Source organism: Aspergillus brunneoviolaceus (assembly GCF_003184695.1).
Source record: "Aspergillus brunneoviolaceus CBS 621.78 unplaced genomic scaffold BO95scaffold_101, whole genome shotgun sequence".
Taxonomy (NCBI): Eukaryota; Fungi; Ascomycota; class Eurotiomycetes; order Eurotiales; family Aspergillaceae; genus Aspergillus; species Aspergillus brunneoviolaceus.
This window is the reverse complement of record NW_020290831.1, coordinates 44,144-62,643: the sequence shown is the minus strand read 5'-3', so window position 1 is coordinate 62,643 and position 18,500 is coordinate 44,144. Positions and strand designations below refer to the sequence as shown.

At 52.7% G+C, this 18,500-nt stretch overlaps 6 protein-coding genes across 6 annotated transcripts; 4 read left to right on the top strand and 2 right to left on the bottom strand.

Moving 5' to 3' along the window:
• Window positions 1-809: 809 nt before the first annotated feature.
• Window positions 810-3,369, bottom strand: BO95DRAFT_447888 (splicing factor u2af large subunit). Its single transcript, XM_025587723.1, has 7 exons — window positions 3,136-3,369; window positions 3,042-3,070; window positions 2,355-2,967; window positions 1,686-2,299; window positions 1,376-1,637; window positions 1,112-1,323; window positions 810-1,055 (listed from the first exon to the last, which is right to left on the bottom strand). Exons 1-7 carry the CDS (start codon window positions 3,161-3,163, stop codon window positions 1,029-1,031), a joined length of 1,785 nt encoding a protein of 594 aa, XP_025436942.1. The 5' UTR covers window positions 3,164-3,369; the 3' UTR covers window positions 810-1,028.
• A 153-nt stretch (window positions 3,370-3,522) lies between these two features.
• On the top strand, window positions 3,523-5,235 carry BO95DRAFT_447887 (8-oxoguanine glycosylase OGG1). The gene is made up of 3 exons (XM_025587722.1): window positions 3,523-3,684; window positions 3,785-4,662; window positions 4,726-5,235. Exons 1-3 carry the CDS (start codon window positions 3,590-3,592, stop codon window positions 5,133-5,135), a joined length of 1,383 nt encoding a protein of 460 aa, XP_025436941.1. The 5' UTR covers window positions 3,523-3,589; the 3' UTR covers window positions 5,136-5,235.
• A 2,153-nt stretch (window positions 5,236-7,388) lies between these two features.
• Window positions 7,389-9,014, top strand: BO95DRAFT_375620 (sugar transporter family protein; the record flags this gene model as incomplete). Its single annotated transcript, XM_025583150.1, has 3 exons — window positions 7,389-7,583; window positions 7,638-8,312; window positions 8,364-9,014. 3 exons carry the CDS (start codon window positions 7,389-7,391, stop codon window positions 9,012-9,014), a joined length of 1,521 nt encoding a protein of 506 aa, XP_025436940.1.
• Window positions 9,015-10,918: 1,904 nt separating this feature from the next.
• BO95DRAFT_375668 (GPI inositol-deacylase) lies at window positions 10,919-14,622 on the top strand (the record flags this gene model as incomplete). Its single annotated transcript, XM_025583154.1, has 6 exons — window positions 10,919-11,503; window positions 11,582-12,431; window positions 12,481-13,849; window positions 13,897-14,062; window positions 14,111-14,337; window positions 14,388-14,622. 6 exons carry the CDS (start codon window positions 10,919-10,921, stop codon window positions 14,620-14,622), a joined length of 3,432 nt encoding a protein of 1,143 aa, XP_025436939.1.
• Window positions 14,623-16,006: 1,384 nt separating this feature from the next.
• BO95DRAFT_486221 (uncharacterized protein) lies at window positions 16,007-16,327 on the bottom strand (the record flags this gene model as incomplete). Its single annotated transcript, XM_025590443.1, has 1 exon — window positions 16,007-16,327. The coding sequence occupies one exon, from the start codon at window positions 16,325-16,327 to the stop codon at window positions 16,007-16,009; it is 321 nt and encodes a 106-aa protein (XP_025436938.1).
• A 1,068-nt stretch (window positions 16,328-17,395) lies between these two features.
• On the top strand, window positions 17,396-18,356 carry BO95DRAFT_447884 (uncharacterized protein). The gene has a single exon (XM_025587721.1). It carries the CDS (start codon window positions 17,708-17,710, stop codon window positions 18,035-18,037), a length of 330 nt encoding a protein of 109 aa, XP_025436937.1. The 5' UTR covers window positions 17,396-17,707; the 3' UTR covers window positions 18,038-18,356.
• Window positions 18,357-18,500: the final 144 nt, after the last annotated feature.

Sequence of the window (18,500 nt, the reverse complement as noted above, 5' to 3'; positions counted from 1 at the left end):
CTGAGACCTGTCTGTTTGTGATGGAGGTTCTGTTGGGGTCTTGGGGTGGCAACTAATTATGTTACCAGGGACTCGAGGCTATATATGCATCCTCTCCTATCGTACCTGGTTATAGCACTGAGTATATGATTCATTGTTTCCTGAGACAATTATCCAGGTATATTTCGCTGAAGAATTCAACCATCTATGGGATGTAAATCCGAGGGCAAGGAGAGTATTGATGCCATTGTCCGATTTTATTTCAATGTATTGTCCCAGTGCATACCTTGTCATGGGATGAACAATAAAGAAGCCCTTTAGGTCTATTCATATGACTTTGTACTAAATCTCTGTACCTACCTCATGCAGGAGCACAAGCCGAGTCACCTCATTGAGGTGATATACGTAGTGATAGGTACGCTCAGAGCTATGGTTGTGTGTGACTGCTCGAGCAGGTCTTAACCGGTGGCTGTCTCGAATAGTGAAGTATATATGCAATTCGAATCGACTAGCAAGCAGAGCAGGTGTCATTGAGAATTCCCTTGTCCAGGAGCATCATAACAATTGAGTGTACTTTATCACAGCGGAAAGCAGGACAAGCGAGAACACCCACCTCTCCAAAAGGATCACAAACTCCATAAACACCAAGACCAGAGGCAATACTAAAACAGAATCCACATCATAGTCCGCCTGCTCATTCGAGCCCGAAAGACTATGCAAGGTATCACTTTAGATTCATAGGTAGGATTCTTGTCTTGTCACATAGAGGCCAACGAGGGAACCTCCTGCAACCTAGACATTACAGCTACAGAATACTACACACAATCAGATCCAAGTAATCGTTTCTCGCTATGATACATCGTAACCCAGTACTAGGTCGAAAAAAGCCACTATTATAGAGATCCTCCCCCCCTTTCCCACGGCCAGTACAGGTATTGAGCATCGGCTGTTCCCAATTCGGGCCTTGGGCATGACTTGCCTAAAATCAATTAAGAAGCATCGTGAAGAGAGAGTTTAGGAAAGACGCGGTACAAAAACAACCGGTGCGATTACCAAGCGTTGACATCGAAGTTTTCCTAATGCCTCGTCAGCAAGTGTTTTCCGATTCATGTCCCAAAAGAAGACTGCTCACCTCGGAGAAATACGTCGTCACGACGGTCCGGTCAGAGAACTTGCGGCCCGCAAGCGCCTTCAGAGCATTCGTGGCCGACTCCACCGTGTCGAACTTGACGAAGATCTTGCCGACTCCAGGGGACTGTCTGCTGCCTCCAGAGGGGCGGGGCACCTTCAACTCGAGGATCTGGCCGTATTTCGAGCACTCATCACGCACGTCGTCGCAGATTTCTACCGGGCGGTTAGCCACAAGCCCCCACCAGAACCAGCAACAAAAACATACCTTCGTAGTCATCGTTATCAATAAGCTCCTCAGGAGTCACCATGTTCAGCAGCTGCAGCACACGGCTTGTCTCCAAGTCCTGAGATGTCGTCTTGGCAAACATGGACATCGCATTGACGCCCATGTCCAACCCGGCGGCCTGGGTCATTCCGATACTGGCACGCACCACCTTCAGGTGTCGGTCACCCAACTCCATCCCGTTCAACCCCTCCACAGCGATGCTCGTGGCGGTAGGATCGGCGTACTCGCAGAACGCGATTCCCTAGAAGAGTCAGATTTGCTAAAACCACACATTCACAAAAACACTTACTCTGGACTCTTCTGTAGAGCTGTCCTTGACCAGGACGAAAGACTTGAGCTCGCCGAACGACTTGAGAAGCATGGTCACCGGCTCCTCGGGAATATAGTTGGGGATGTTCGACACGCAGATCTTGTTGGGCGAGTCAGGGACCTCGTTCAACAAAACTCCCTCCTGGTACTCCTGCTCGACTCCGCTAGGAACAATGTAATCCTTGGGTCGCCGCACTTCCAGCCCCTGCGGCGAGCCGTTGGCATCGCCATTGCCGGCAGCCTCGTGCTCCTCCATTGTGATTCCGTCGAACGCTAGGGCAACCGTGGCGTCGCCGGGGGTCTTGAACTCAAGAAGAGCATAGGAGCGGTCGGTCGACACCTGGGCCGAGATACAAGGGTCCACACTCTCGACAACATTGAGGCCGTTGAGTTGGAGGTTGAAGAAGGCCAGGAGCGCCTCCCCAGTGACGGTGGGAGGCAGGTTGTAGACGAAAAGCCGCTTCGACTGACGGGAGTTGGCAGGCTTGAGGGCGGAGGTCTCGGTGCTGCTGCCAGCGGGCTGGTTCATGAAGGCTTGGAGACGGCTGGGGTCCATGGGCTGCTGACGCGGTGCACCAGGGAGAGGGAACATGCCTGCATATAGATAAGTATTGCGATCGATTCATGACTCAATATCCGGTGTGCTTACCTGAGAGCTTAGCCTGCTCGGCCGTGACGTTCTCGTAGCCGGGGGGCTTGATGTCCCATTGCGTCAGACGGCGCTTGCGATCCAAGACCGACAGGACATCCGTCAGGTCGGGTGTAGGCTCCCTCTTGCGTGGAGGCGAAGCACTCCTCTTCCGCTCCCTTCTGTCACCGCCGGCGCCACGCTCACGCTCGCGATCGCCGCCGGCGCCGCCACCACCACCGCCGCGGTCAGCGCGGTCTCCACGCTCACGGTCCCCCCGGTCCCGTCCCTCCCGTCGGGGTCTCTCCTCGAACAGGTCCCGGTCCCTCTCGCGGCGAGAGGGTCTGTCTTCGTAGTCTCTGCGGCGGCGGTCGCCTCGATCCCGATCCCAATCGCGCTCTTCTCTGCGGCTGGAGTAGCGGTCCTCGCGTTCTCGGGCGCGGTAGTCGCGGCTGGACGAGTACGAGTCGGCCTCGAACTCGCGTCGGGAGCCACCCCGGGAGCTGTAATGGGGCGATCTGGACCGTCTTCTGTCGCCTCGCTCGCCCCGTTCCGCTCTCTCCGGTCTGTCCCCTCTGTCCGATCTCTCCGGTCTCTCCGGCCGTTCACCACCACGTTCGCGACGCTCCTCGCGCTGTACATCGTCGGTCGGGTTAGCTAGCTACAGATGGAACGAGAGATAAACATTGTCCATGTCAGTGAACTCACGTAGTAATCCCTAGAGCGACCCGCCTCCGCTTTATAAACAATGTTAGCAAGTGAGCCCACAATAAGCGTGGGTGTTGTCCGGGATATAACTCACGTCTGGCAGAATACGTATCACCGTTCATTGTGAACAACTCCAAATAGAATAGTTTCAGTTCCTTATTTTCCCCCCTTCGTCCTTGAGATCGCAAGTGTCGGCTGGAAACAACTAACAAGCTCCAGAAGCAGACCTGATACAAGAAGTGAGGTTTCAAAGGTGCGACCTCAAGCGCGACCGAGAAGATGGAAAGCAAAGGACGTCTCTCTGATGAAGGAGAGTGGTCGAGCTGCGGCGCTGGGGAAGGGAAAACTCGCTGGCGGCGACCAAGCAAGCGGCAGCCGCCCGGGCGCGCCTTAGAACGGTTAGCGCGGTCGGGACCGCCTTCTTTATCGGACCCCAAGTGGGCGGCAGAATCAGTATCGGTATCTACAGGCATGGGATCGATCTTCATCCAGACTACTTTTTGGAAACCTTTTTTTAGGATGCTTGACGAGGCCAATTGTCTTTCATCATGACAGTAGGTGCCTTCTCTGAATGGCGCAAGCTGCCCGTGAGTTTGAGTGAGCTGTGCATCAATACCACCTTACGCTGTGGACAATCATTCCGGTACAGTACTCCTCCCTTCTCGCCTCGCCGCTCAGGGCCCCATGTGCTGCACTATTGTATCCTATAAAGCACTCACAAAGCTAATCCAATCTTTCGAAAGATGGCACAATGTCCCTGACAGCGACGAATGGCGCTGCGTTCTACACGGCCGTCTGCTATCCCTAAAGCAAGACCCCACCCACCTCTATTACCGAACCTACCTCCCTTCTCGCCCTCCAAAGACCATCTCAACCTCTCCACCACCACCCAAAGCCGCCGCCGCCATCCCCTCGAACCAACAAAAAGCCTCCTCTCCACTTAAAACCGAACACAGCAACCCTATCCCTACGAACGGCGATGATGACGAATCCATCCTCCCCCTCCTGACCGCCTACTTCAACCTCCCAGCCAACCTCACCACCCTGTACGAGGGGTGGTCCCAGCACGACGCGAACTTCCGCAAGAAGGCGCCGCAGTTCACGGGGATCCGCATCCTGCGGCAGGACGCGTGGGAGGCGCTCATCGCCTTCATCTGCAGCAGCAACAACAACATCGCGCGCATCTCGCAGATGGTCGAGAAGCTCTGCCGGCACTACGGCGCCTTCGTGGCCACCGTCGACGGCCGCGCGTACCACGATTTCCCCGGCCCAGAGGAGATGATGGTCGCTGGCGGTGAGGATGTGGAGGCCACCCTGCGCGGGCTGGGGTTCGGGTACCGGGCCAAGTATATCTGTCAGACGGCGCGGATTGTGGCGCTGGAGCGGGAGAAAGGGTGGTTGGAGGGGTTGCGGAATCCTGAGTCGGTGGCGTTGGGTCGTGCTGGCTCGCTGGGTGGTGATGGTGAGGGTGACGCTGGGGAATGGAAGGAGGAAGGGAGGGAGGGGTATCGACTTGCTCATGCCAAGTTGCTGGAGTTGCAAGGCGTGGGGCCCAAAGTCGCGGACTGTGTTTGTTTGATGGGGTTGGGATGGGGTGAGGCGGTGCCGGTTGATACGCATGGTGAGTCTTTTCTTTCAGCTTCTTTGTCTGAGGGATGTCATTGACCATGACATGTTTGTACAGTCTGGCAGATTGCGCAGCGGGATTACAAGTTTGGGAAGGGGTCACATAAGTCCCTTAACAAGGTGTTGTACGATGCCGTGGGGAATCATTTCCGCAAGCTTTGGGGAAAGGAGGCGGGCTGGGCGCAAAGTGTGCTATTCACGGCGAATCTGAGGACTTTCTCGGATCGCTTGGCGGCGACTTCCTCCAAGGTGGGGGTGAAGGTGGAGGTTAAAGATGAGGAAGGAGAGGATGACGGTGTTGAGGTCAAGACGGAGGTTACCACGGCCACGGCTATCCCCTTGAAGAGGGCAGCAAGCGAAGATGGCGTCAAAATTAAGGCTGAGGACGATGCGGACACGCATGCTATTCTCCAAGCCTCCCAGACTACGACCACGAGACGAATGTCCAAGCGGCTTCGGAAACGATGAGGTGATGAACATACCTTGTATCATATTCCTTGTATATATTTGCATTCTGTTTCAAAACAGTTCACATCATCTCGGTCAATAGAGTATGGTCAAAAGAGCAGGAATCTCATGGGTTTTGATTGAAGAAATAGTTTTGCATATGCAATTTCGGAGATGTTGCAAACCTCGGGCATGATAGCTTACAGTCTCGCAATGGTGCTGTACTCATTCAGTATGCAGAGTCTCTCGGTACTCATCGTATCAGCAGGAGAACGCATCACAAACCGTTCAGCACTATTAGATATTCACTCCAGGAGTTATGGTAGCTCGAACGATGCTCACCTCCAACGTACGAGTTATACCTACAGTCGCCTATCCTTCGACCCAACCTGTCACCTCAAACATGGATTGCGAGCAATGTGTTGTCCATGCCGAGACTGGGCCAAGAAAACATGTTCCTCCAAGCACCTCCTTGGCACTCGAAGCTTCCACCACACCCATTAACGGCTTGGCAATGATACTTTCTGAGCCCGTATCTAGACCAAGCGCGTGGCTTGTCGTTGCCTTGAATCGAGAGACAGGGCATCCAAACCAGGTTATAGCTTTCGAGGCATGGCGAGCTAGAGTGATCCAATCAACATCACATCCATTGGAGCCATGCAGGCTCCCGAACGCAAGTTCTGAGGGAGCTGAAATGCGACATTACTCCACAACAGAAGCTAAACCATTGGGCTAATTGACACGGGCAATGATAAGGGAACTAGATAGCATCTCCGATTTCGGCAGTACCCAAGAAGAATCAGGCTGGTCAGTGATCCGAGTCGGTGCTTTTGCTGTGAGACGGCCCATGGGAATGTGCATTTGGCGCGGGGGTAGAGTCCATCGGCAAAGGGTTCCCGACGCATGAAAGTCTTGAGTCAAGGCATGATGAGGGCATGATACCAATTGCCCGGACGGGCTGGCTAAACGAACCGAAAAGGTACCGATACAATTGGTTATGTATCCTTCGACAAGCAGCCCATTGGTCCATAGGGACTGTACCAATGCCTCTTGAGTCCGACTGCCCGTGTGGACCAAGTCAGAAGAGACTTGGTGCGAAACCGTCGGTGGACGAGCGACGGCATCCTGGTTTAGTGAGTCGGCCGACCAGTCGGACCAAAGGTGATGTTACATAGACTCAGCTAGAAGGAGCAGTGAGTGGGTAGGAATGTTTGGGGTCTGGCACCAGCATATTGGCTCGCGTGGCACCACATGACCGGAGAAAAAAAATAAGTTCGCAGTAGTAGACACGGCGTGGGTGAAGACAAGAAAAGCGAAAGGTAAAAGGTTCAACACTCATGTGGTTGAGTTTCGGTGGGCGCCCACTTGGCACCCATGGCTTAACACTATTTTGCATGGACGATGGGGGTTTGGCACGGTTCAAGTTTACCCCGCGTTGGCACTGACTTGAGGGAGTGGGGGTGAAATGGGGGAGGGACATTTAAGGGCCTAGCCAATGTGAATAGGAAATAGGAGAACAACAAGCGGGTAAGTCTTTAATCCCACCTTGGTCAATTCAACCATCTGGCAGTAAAGAGCACCTGCGGCAAGCAGAATTATAAGACGTCATGGCATGACAGACTCGAAGGTTGAGGAAGACATGGAACTGTGGGAGAACAAGAAAATGTGGGGAGGTTCTTGGCCTCCGGGGGAAAGCTTGGCGATGGAACAGAACAGAACAGACTCAGAGTCAATGGCCACCAATTCCTGATCATCTGAGATGGAAGACTCAGTCAGTCATCATGATGGAAGAGGAGGAAGAGAATTGAAGGAAATTAAAACAAAGAAGAAACAGGGGAAAGGGTCTGGGCGGAGAAGCAGCTGCCTCGTTCTGACTCAGATGAACTCCCCCCCCAATCCTCCTATCCATCTCCTTCCTCGCATGCTCGCATGGTTTTGATTCGGCCCAGGTGTCAGCCTCTATTGCCTCATGTGAGTGATCGGCAAGAGTCCGAAAGGCTAACCAAAGCCTGGTCCTCAGGAAGCACCTGAGCTACCTAGTAGGTACTAGGTAGGTTTGGATTAGACCCGAGGAGAAATCGCGGGGTCTGTCATCCTTATGGCTGCTCGGCGAACATTCACCTGCCCGACGTCGGCCTTTTAATAACTGCGGCCGAGTCTCAAATTTCGGTTCTTTTCTTTTCTTTTTCTTTTCTCGCGGTTCACTCCTCGTTCTCTGCCCCTTTCCTTGCTTCTTCTTCAGTCAAACGGTAGTTGTCTGCTCTTCTATCCAGTATGTCTCATGTCAAAGAGGACAGGCCCTCACGGGCAGTCCAGCATCATGTTTCGGACGAAGACGATTTACCGTCAATGAGCGTCGGAAAATACCTGATAACTCGAATCCCAACCCTGGTACCTCCTATGAACCCTGCTCCGAATCCCATCAAGGCCCTTACTCTGCTCAGTGGCAAGCAATGGCTCTTCTTTGGTGTAGGTGACTCGAGATCCTTCGCGCCGCCCATCCACTGCTAATCGCATTCCTAGGTCGCCTTCTTTGGTTGGACGTGGGATGCCTTCGATTTCTTCACCGTATCCTTGACGACCACTCAGCTCGCAGAGGCCTTCGACAAGTCAGTCACAGATATCACCTGGGGCATCACCCTCGTGCTGATGCTCCGCTCCGTGGGAGCGATCGCCTTCGGCATCGCTGCCGACCGATGGGGCCGTAAATGGCCTTTCATTGTCAACAACATCATGTTCATTGTGCTGGAGCTGGGAACAGGTTTCTGTAATACATATCGTGAGTTCCTGGCTTGTCGCGCTCTCTTTGGGATTGCTATGGGGGGTCTATACGGCAACGCCGCGGCTACTGCGCTTGAAGATTGTCCAATGGAGGCGCGTGGTATTGTATCCGGTTTACTCCAGCAAGGCTATGCGTTTGGATATCTGCTGGCGACGGCTTTTGCACGCGGATTGGTTGACACGACCTCGCACGGTTGGAGACCTTTGTATTGGTTCGGCGCATGCCCTCCGGTCCTCATCATCATCTACCGGCTCTGCCTGCCGGAGACAGATGCTTTCATCGAACGCCAGAGGACTCGAAACTCTGTCCGGGGTGGAGTGACATCGACTTTCTTGTCGGAGGGCCGGACAGCTTTGAAGCGACACTGGTTGCTGCTGATCTATCTCGTTCTGCTCATGGCGGGCTTCAACTTCATGGTGTGTACTTTCTACAGTTCGTTGTTGGCGTCCACTTACTAAGTAATGCAGTCTCATGGCTCGCAAGATCTGTATCCGACCATGCTCAAGAGCCAGTTTGGCTTCTCGGCTGATGCGGTCACTGTCACCCAAGTCGTCGCCAACCTGGGCGCATTGACGGGAGGCACCCTGTGCGGCTGGGCGAGTCAGATCTTCGGCCGACGATTCTCGATCATTGTGATCAGTGTCGTCGGCGGTGCCCTCCTCTACCCGTACACTTTTGTTACCTCGACCAATGTCATGGCCGCCGCCTTCTTCGAGCAATTCTGCGTGCAGGGCGCTTGGGGTGTCATTCCCATTCATCTGATGGAGCTGTCTCCAGGCTCAATCCGCACCTTCGCGGTGGGTACAGCCTACCAGCTCGGCAACCTAGTGTCGTCAGCCAGTTCCACGATCGAGTCAACGATCGGAGAACGGTTCCCTCTGCCGCCTTCAGCCACTGGAGCCAAGCGCTACCAGTACGGCAAGGTGATCTGCATCTTCATGGGGTGTGTGTTCGCTTATGTGATCTTGGTGACATTCTTGGGCCCGGAGCGGTTGGGACGTCAGTTCGATGTGGCACATGATGCGGACATGGCGGAAGTGACGGCGCATCACGGCAAGGACGGTGAAGTTGTTGAGAGTGACCCAGAGAAGGGTACCGTGCGGACCTTAGAGGGTTGAAGCACGCAGTGAAAAGACTTTTACACTACAGTACGAGATCTACGATGTGATGATTTAGCGTTCGGAATTTATGGACGGCATTATGCTTGGATATCATGACTGGAACGGCTTCCGAGACCTAGCATGTATGGCCATACATATTGATTCTTAATGTCTCCCTCGTTTACCGGAGGAGAAATAATGTAAGTATAACTATGTAAGATTCAAGCTTCGAATTGAACAAGAACTTTAAAGGAATGATTTGGTAATGTTGAACGACTGTAGCTTGCTTAAGAGTCCGTCGCTTGGATTTGTAACCTGGGATTCGACTGGATCAGTCAGTCAACGCACAGGACACCACACAAGCAAGTTAGGATCCAGTCTCAACAGGGCATTTTCAGCATCTGCTTAATTGAATGGGCTCATTGTCTTGGGTGAAAACCATCACAGGGTTGAAGTCTCTTCATTTGCATCCCCGGTGTTGCAGAATCTCAAGAAGAAGACCAAATAAACTCACCTGGGATTTTATGCAGGATTGTGCATAGAGTGGAGAGTGGAGAGGGTGGAATTATCCGAGTTGGGAACTGGGGAGAAGGAGCTGGATTTATAGGTGTTGGTTAACCCCGCACGGCGGTTGCCTGGCTGGCACCTGCAGGGGTGATGCGTGGTCTGATGTATTACTTGAGGTGCTTGGGGATAAACATGGTTGATTGGTATACTACGGGTTGATTTTGTTGTACAGTACTGTGTAGAAGGTGAATGCACATCTTCAGTGATTGATGTGTACCAGCACAGTACGTACTCCGTAATTTGCCCGTTCTCCATCCACTTACTCGGCTGCGGGCTGGTGGTGGAGCCTGGATGGAGTCTCTCAGGGTCTCATTGCGAGTCCAGACTGCGCCCTCCATATTAGCAGGGTATTTTAATTTGAGAAAGATGAAAAGTCCTTGAGAGCCTGGGATCAATTATGTTGACTGTTGCGCTCTCCCTCACTGCTCCTTCTATCTCCCCAGCATGTAGAAAGTGAGGCCAAGATGATTCTCTCCTCGTAGCTGTCAGGCCGGACTTGATCCATGGGACCCATGGGACCCTCCGGTCTTCGTCCCTTGTATCCCAGTTGGCCGGCGATGCGACGCTGACTTCATGACATCCGGTCTGGGGAGTGGGTTCCTCTAACGCAGAGGATGAGGAAAGGGAACAGACATTCACTGCTGCCTCATAAGAGAGAAGTATAACTAACGCATATGTACTGAGTAGGACTGACAGTCGATGGTGGCTCGATCGTGCCTCGATTGTGCCGACTTGCATCCCGCCAAGCCCGTTCCGTCTGCGGTGCCAAAAAAGAAACCAGAACCTCAACCAACCTTTCTCTCCATCGCCTTGCCTCGTTCGCTTCCCTACTGCTGCTACCAATTGCTGTTGCTGCTGCTTTCGCTTTTTTTCCACCCTCCCCTTCCTATTGAACCTCCTTCAGGTCGACTCATCCTCTTTTTCTCTTCGTTCACCTTCTCCCGACCTTCCTCTCCGTCACCCGGTCGCCTCCTCTACTGCTATCTTCCCTCCTCGTTCCCCTCCTTATCGCCTCCGTCCGTCGGTCGCTCGTTCGTCCTCCGGCCAAACCCCGAGCTCGTTCCTTTTAGGGGTCCATTCGGTCTCGAACCAAACCACAAACAATCGATTGAGGAGGAAAGAAAGGGAATCTCGGCACGACCTACACTTTCATTCAGCTTGATTACACCCATCGTCGTGCTTGTCCGTTCGTTCGCCGTCTCCTCCAGATTGCACATTGTCGCATTCCAGCCTCCGTCTTCCAGGGACGGATCCCCTTGCCGCCCGTCCACCATTACCGCACACTTCCACCCCAACTCATCACTTCACGGTCTCTCCTACGTGCTGGATGATTATTCCGACTGCGGACACTTCCAATGCACAGACGCTCGTCTGGCTCGCCGGCCGAGGACGACGCTGAAGACTCCGTGATCACCGTCTCTCGAACCCAGACTGAGCCCAGCCATGCTCCCCATGTTCTCGATCCGCCGGAAAAATCCCGCTCGCAGGCAGCCAGAACCGGCACCAGCTTCGATCTGCGGCGAGACACTACCGGCACCTCTAACACCCGCTCGAGAAACTCGAGTCTCTGGCGCACTCCCTCCTCCTCCCATGAGTCCCGATCGTCGTCCGTCATGACCCCGCTGGCCTCCCAGCGATTGCCGATGGAAGCCTCCCCCGAAGGCCAGCACCGCTTTCGCCCGTCGCATCTCCGCAGTCCCTGGCCGATCTCCGTGCTAGCCGCGCTCACCACGCTCGTCGCCTCGATATTCTTATTCTTCATCTGCCGGTCCTTCACCGTGCGGCAAGTCGGCGGCGATGGATGTGGCATTCCCGTCATGAGCCCCACGTTCATTCGCATGGTCGGATTCGACACGGAACACACTCGTTTTGCCAGCAAATACAATCTGTTTCTTTATCGGGAAGAGGGGGTGGATCCGTACAACCAGGAGAATCTCGGGGTGAGTTCTTGGCGCAGATTTGGTCCCAGAGTCCTTCATTGTTCTCCATCGAGTACTGATGTTTAATCGTGGTTTCAGCTAAACGGTGCACCGGTGCTCTTCTTGCCTGGAAACGCCGGTAGTTACCGACAAGTTAGATCCCTGGCTGCCGAGGCGTCGCGCCACTACGCCGATGTCGTCCGTCATGACCAAGAGCGCCTCAAGACGGGCACACGGAGTCTAGATTTTTTCATGATTGATTTCAACGAGGACATGGCCGCCTTCCATGGTCAAACGCTGCTAGACCAGGCGGAATACGTCAATGAGGCTATCTCATATATTCTGTCGCTCTACCACGATCCTCGACGATCGCGGAGAGACCCCGGCCTGCCAGATCCCAGCTCTGTCATCCTGATCGGACACTCTATGGGGGGCATTGTGTCTCGCACCGCGTTGACCATGGCCAACTATCAGACGAACTCCGTAAACACCATCATCACCATGTCAGCCCCGCACGCAAAGCCTCCGGTCTCGTTTGAATCAGACATTGTTCACACGTACAAACAGATCAACGATTACTGGCGCGAGGCTTACTCGCAGACATGGGCCAATAACAATCCGCTGTGGCATCTGACACTGATCTCCATTGCCGGTGGTTCGCGCGATACAGTGGTTCCGTCCGATTATGCCAGTATATCGTCGCTCGTTCCGGAAACGCACGGTTTCACTGTTTTTACCTCCACCATCCCAGATGTGTGGATAGGGATGGATCATCTGTCCATTACATGGTGTGATCAATTCCGTAAAGCGATCATCAAATCTCTATTTGACGTGGTAGATGTCCGCCGGGCTAGCCAGACGAAGCCAAGAGCTGAGCGCATGCGGATCTTCAAGAAATGGTATTTAACCGGTCTGGAAAGTGTGGCAGAGCGCACGCTGCCCCAACAAGGTACCAACAGGATTGCGCTTTTCGTTAAATGTGTTACTGACAGCTTGAGCAGAGCCCAGCACGCTCTTGACATTAGAAGACAGCACCAACACCATCCTCCCGCAAGGTCAACGACTGGTTCTCCGAGAATTCGGTCATGAGACGGGTCCGAATGTGCACCTGCTGCCGGTCCCTCCGCAAGGAGTATCAGGGAAAAAGTTTACGCTCCTTACGAACCAGCACTTCGACAAAACGGGCGAACACGGGACCCTGGAGGTTCTGTTCTGCAGCGTTTTCCCCATGCACAATGGCAAACTTGCGGGCGTATTCTCAATGAACGTGAACTTCTCCGGCGGCAGTGCCGGCTCAACTCGCCTTGCCTGCAAGAATGCCGCCGATGATGGGATTCATTTGCCGGCGTCGACGCATTCTTCCCGACATGCTTATGACAGGGTTACGCCTTTCTCGTACCTACAGTATGACCTGGAGGACCTGGTAGAGCACCAGTTCGTGGCGGTCGTTGACAAGGCTCGTTCTCCGGCTCGCGGCTGGGTCGTCGCTGAGTTCTCCGACAGTTCGGACTCAGTGATCAGAGCCCATGTGGGCCTGGGAGGACTGCTTAGTGCCGGTGTCAAAATGCGACTGCCTGCGAACCGTCCTATGCTCACGGAGGTCAAGATCCCCGCCTTGCATTCAAGCCTGTTGAATTACAAGCTCAAGATCGTGCGACGCGGCCCGCGGCATCAGCAGGAGCTCTTCGCGCCGTTGTTGCGCCAGTCGATTCCGGACCCGCACGAGTCGAAATTCTTCGTCAATGTCCAGCATGTTCATGTCAACTTACACGGTGTTGCGCCCTTTATGCCTCCCCCGCTTCGCGAACAGGCCGCACTGGGTGGGGTATCTTTCCAGCTGTGGACGGACCCAACTTGCGAGTCGTCGGTCGATATTTCTTTGGCAGTGGATATTCTAGGCAGCTTGGGTGAGCTCGTAATGCGGTACCGGACTGTCTTCGCAGCTTTTCCGGTTCTTGTCATCGCCCTTGTTCTTCGCAAACAATTCCAGGTGTACAACGAAACCGGCTATTTCATCACTTTTCTCGAGGGTCTTGACAGCACCATACGATCATCCCTGCCCATCCTGCTGCTAGCTATGTCACTGCTGGCGTCCTCCCTGGCTACATCTAGCACCCTGCCGCCGCGCGACGAAATGTTCCACTGGCACACGAACGCCACCGAGACTCCAGTTGACTATACGAAGAATGACCTGCTATTGGGCTCTCAGGACGCCTTCTTCTGGTTTCTGGTACCAATCTTCGGCATGATTAGTGTGGGTGTTTGTGTTCTCATCAACTACGTCGCATTGTCTCTACTTTCGGTCTTTGCCTTCATATATGGACTCTTGAACAGCCGGTCCGGTTACATCAAGCGAGATGACAAGGGGTAAGTCTTGGGTTATTCTCTATCCAGATGTCCACTAACCGAGGCAGAAATCTTTCCATTTTCTCTGCTCCCACGCCGAGACGGAGACTGATCAACACGGCTATCCTGCTCATCCTTGTCTCAACGGTCGTTCCTTACCAGTTTGCATACATGGTGGCTTGCATTGTGCAGCTAGCTACTTGTGTGCGCGCCCAATGGCACGCCAAAGAGACCGTAGGCCACTCCAGCCCTATTTTTGAATTGTTGCTGATCTCTTTCTAGAACTCCACGACTCATTATAACTTTGCAAACTATACCTACTCGATCTTTTTGCTGATGCTCTGGATCCTTCCGATCAACATTCTTGTTCTGCTTGTCTGGGCGCACAACCTTGTGGTTCACTGGTTCATGCCCTTTTCTTCCCATCATAATGTGCTGTCCATCATGCCTTTTATCCTGCTTGTCGAGGCTATGACGACAGGAACCATGATCCCCAGAGTCACCACACGGTAAGACCTATTGCCGCTCCGTTTACGGGAAACCCGACTGATGAATGCAGGTTAAAAAACATCACATCTGTTCTCCTCTTCGCAATCGCGGTGTACTCGGCGGTGTACGGCGTGTCCTACGCCTACCTCCTCCACCATCTTACTAATATACTGGCTGGCTGGCTGGTCGTGATCTACCTGTTTGGCAGCGGCTTCTCGATTCGCCGATTGTGGCGGCTTGTGGACGGAGATGAAGGGACGCCCGCCTCCGCGGAAGCCGGCAGTCACATGAAGAAAAAGCCATAATGGGATTTCTCCGTAGATTTTGTTTTTTATTCCCTGTTGCATCTTGCCAGTTACCCTCCCGGGGGCCATGATTATAAGGAGTTTGATTGTTGTCTGCTTTGGAGCGGTGTTGGGTGCTTTCGTGTCTGTCCGAATGACGGACGTCCAACATGTACCGGATTTGTTTCCCCATGGATCTGTTGACACAATGAGTCGTCTGTATATACGGTGGGGACTGGGATATAGACTCTAAGAGATAATACTATGTACGCAGATTTTGAGGTGTTATGGTTGTATCAAGATGAGTTGGTGCGAAGACACCCTAGCGGACCACGTCGTTGTGGCATGACAATATGGAGCAGGTTGCCGCGGAACCGCTCTGTGGTATGGACCTCGTCCTTTCGATCCGATCGACGGAGATGTCACTGCAGAGAATCGGTATGGCTTCGCACCTGGTCGCTAGATCGAAAGACTCGAAGAGCTACACAGCTCTCCAGTGTCACCTTGGAACCTCCAGGACCTCCAGGACCTGCCAATTCCAGACTCTTCACTCTCTCTTTCTCCGAAATTCAACCGCCAAGGCCTATGTACGACTGAACCAGTCGACATCATGCGGTGCGAGCGCCGCCTCCAAACCTTGGTATACAGTAGTCGTCAAAACAAATCTGCCAAGAGATTAGATCGCCCGCCGCATCAGCATCAGTCACACAGCAGCAGCAGCAGCAGCAGCAGCAGCATCAGCACAGCCATAACAAATCCAACCCACCCCAAAACAACGCAATCTCGATCATCGTAATTACTAAACCATCAAATCCCACGACATCGACAGTACCTCGAAACGAACCAACCCTTATGGCAGCCGAAGCTCGACGCACCTCGGAGAAGATTCCTCTCGTTCTCGGCATAGCCCAGCGGCATCGGAGTTAAATTTTCTTGAGTTTTCTGCATTCTCGGAATGAAATCCCACCCACCCCCCTCCTTCGGACTGAAAATTCAACCCAGGAAGAAAAGGGAAGCTTAACGCGGGACTTCACGTCATTTTTTTTTCTTTTCTTGGGGCAATTTGAACATAATTGCAGATGGTGGAGTGAATGTGGATGTGAATGTGATCGAGTCATAGTTCGTCGAACAAAGCCCCCACGCACATGCTTACCGCCATACAATTGTGAAATCATCTAGACTTACTAGGTACCTAAGACCTTGAGTCATCAACAGACAACGGGTGGATCGTTGCACGCATGTGGACGGCGGTCCCCACTCAACCTTAACAGAGGTTATTATTCATAGTCTAGCAGTTGCTCACTTGGGTCGCTGGGCGGTGGGCAGTGGGCAGGGAATAAGGAGGGATTCCGAATTGGGATCCCGATCTGTGGTGGGGGGGGGGAACCTTGGCGGATCTGGTCACTTACGGAGTAGGCATGTCGATCATATACTTATGGCCCCGGGAAGACTGTAGCTGGGAGGGAGTTACACTACATGGCGTGCGGTTCCTCTGATTTGAGGGCTGTACTGTCCTGTACCCTGACCACATGAAGATGGTGCTCTGTGTACAGAATAAAGTTCTATATTGAGTGAGGTTGTCAATTGTCTTCTCTTGCTGGGAGAGGTAGCTATTCCCTAGATCAACAACACAGTTATAGGCATAGGCATAGGCATAGGCATAGCCATAGCCATAGCCATAGCCATAGCCAATAAACCTATCTCCTGTAGGTATGCATCTACGCATAGCCAGCCATCCGCATCCGCATCAGCATCAGCACAGCATCAGGCAGACAAAGCCGTCTAGGCTCCCAAGCAGCATCCGACCACCACACGGGACACGAGCGAATCCGTAGTCATCCACGGTTCTCGCATATCCACTGACTCAATCCCCTTGCGACTCCGATCCCGGCCCCATCATCCCGATGTAGATAGGACTCCCCTCTCCAGACATCGTCGTCATAGTCTAGTACTGTACAGCCCCGATTCCCAATTTAAGGTGTAGTGTACTGTAGTGCACCGGGACTAGACTTCCAGTGCCTCGTGTCTCGTGTCCGTCCAGGTTTGCTCCTTCCGCGCCCTTCGCGCCTTGGCCTTGAGATGTATGCACTGGATGCAAACGGTGCAAGTTAGAGGTGGGCCTGGGCAGATCTGAAGGAAGAGGTTTGTAAGCATAAACTTTTGTATCTGGATAGATCTGTCTTGTGGTGCATACTTCACTTATACCAATACCTTCCACAGATTCTGGAATTGTATATACACTGCAGTAGATACATAAGCAACCTTCTGCAAGACCATTAATAATCTCAATCCTGGCCCACTGACCTCCCCCCAAACTCTCCTTCCTACGAAGTAAACACTGTATCCAAGGGCGTAGCATGACACATCCACCCACATGCCCAAACCCAACCCTTCAAAGCAAAGCTCGCTCTTCTGAAAAAGAAATCTACAGAATGAAAAAATAATCTCCAAAGCTAAACCAATTTGACACTCCGACACTCCCCAAATCCCACTTCTCGAATTCCTATTCGCGGCTGGCACCCGGAAGCCGGGGCTGGGCTGGGCTCAGCTTTCTTGGCAACTTGCCTAAACTGCAGTGCTGCAAGCCGTGCAGTGCAGTAGGGTGCTCGGGTTTATTCCGGCGCTCGGAGTAGATTCTTGGTTTTTCGGATTAGGCGTTGTATGACAGGTTACTGGGTATACTCCGTTTTTGAATTTTGGGGGGTGATTCATCGAGTCGGTATCAGGGATTGGATTTGACATTGGGGTTGGGGACCGTGGGGGTACTGGACATGCATACTGTGCAGAGGTTGACGTCTGTACAGTATATAAGGAATGTGATGGCCCTTGTTGTCGGTGTTGTCTGTCTAGTATCTGCATCTACATCTACAATACATTCAATTATATCAGGGATATATTCTACTCCTTCTTCATCATCCATATATACGCGATTGAAACTACACTTACCACCACTATTGGTATCCTTCTATTCTTCTATCCTTCTATTCGAGATAGAATACTATACCTATACACAACTATACAACAACAACAACAACAACAACAACCAAACACAACCCTTCGCCTCCAATCAAACAACCAAACAACCACAACCACAACTACAACCACAATGCCCTCAAACCCAACCATCGCCCCCTCCCTCAAATCCACCCCCTCAACCCTCTTCCACCCCGACAACGACGACGCAGCCTCCACATCCAGCGTCTCCTCCACCGCCTCGACCCTCCGCTCCCTGAAGACCAAATACCTGGCCAAGGTCAAGTCCGCAACACCGGAATCCGAGTCCAAAGAGAAAAGCACTGCGGCCAAGAAGAAGACGACGACGACGACGGGCAAGGGCAAGCACACGCCGACGCACACGAAAGCCACCAGCAGCAGCAGCAGCAGTCCCAAGAAGGTCGATTATGAGACCTTGGGGACGTATCTGGCTCTACGATGATTACCTTATTTCTTGGGAGGGTTGGGGGGAGAGGCATATGGATAATAGGTTGGCATCAGGAGGAGGAGGTAATGAGGGAGGACTTTGGGGGAGAACAGAACAAAACAAAAACCCGTTATTCGGGACCTTATGTGATATGATGATTGGTATATATCGGTTGTGACCTTTTTTGGGGGCGTGACTCTCGTTTCTTTTCTGTTTCCTGTTTTTGGCATTCTGGAATATGGTTGACTAGCTGATTGACCTACGGGTTGGTTATGGTGTTTGCAAGAATCGCAACTAGATATTCGATTAATGATGAATTCACAGACAATCTTTTCGGTCCATAATCTTGTCTTTCAGGAGCAGTGATGCCATGCTAGGCTAAAATTCTGACCCTTTCCCCCATTTCCGACTGTTCGTGTCTCATCTAAATCTGGAAGATAAGATCTGAAAAAGATATTACCGTACTTCATCTGCCCCG

What these genes read in the sequence shown, in the direction of transcription:
- BO95DRAFT_447884 (XM_025587721.1), top strand. Translation starts at nt 17,708, where the DNA reads ATGCCCTCAAACCCAACCATCGCCCCCTCCCTCAAATCCACCCCCTCA.
- BO95DRAFT_447888 (XM_025587723.1), bottom strand. Translation starts at nt 3,163, where the DNA reads ATGAACGGTGATACGTATTCTGCCAGAC. An exon ending in CGAGCAGGCTAAGCTCTCAG is followed by an intron (nt 2,300 to 2,354) that starts GTAAGCACACCG and finishes ATCTATATGCAG; the next exon opens with GCATGTTCCCTCTCCCTGGT. An exon ending in GCTCTACAGAAGAGTCCAGA is followed by an intron (nt 1,638 to 1,685) that starts GTAAGTGTTTTT and finishes TGACTCTTCTAG; the next exon opens with GGAATCGCGTTCTGCGAGTA.
- BO95DRAFT_447887 (XM_025587722.1), top strand. Translation starts at nt 3,590, where the DNA reads ATGACAGTAGGTGCCTTCTCTGAATGGCGCAAGCTGCCCGTGAGTTTG. An exon ending in CGCTGTGGACAATCATTCCG is followed by an intron (nt 3,685 to 3,784) that starts GTACAGTACTCC and finishes ATCTTTCGAAAG; the next exon opens with ATGGCACAATGTCCCTGACA. An exon ending in GGTGCCGGTTGATACGCATG is followed by an intron (nt 4,663 to 4,725) that starts GTGAGTCTTTTC and finishes ATGTTTGTACAG; the next exon opens with TCTGGCAGATTGCGCAGCGG.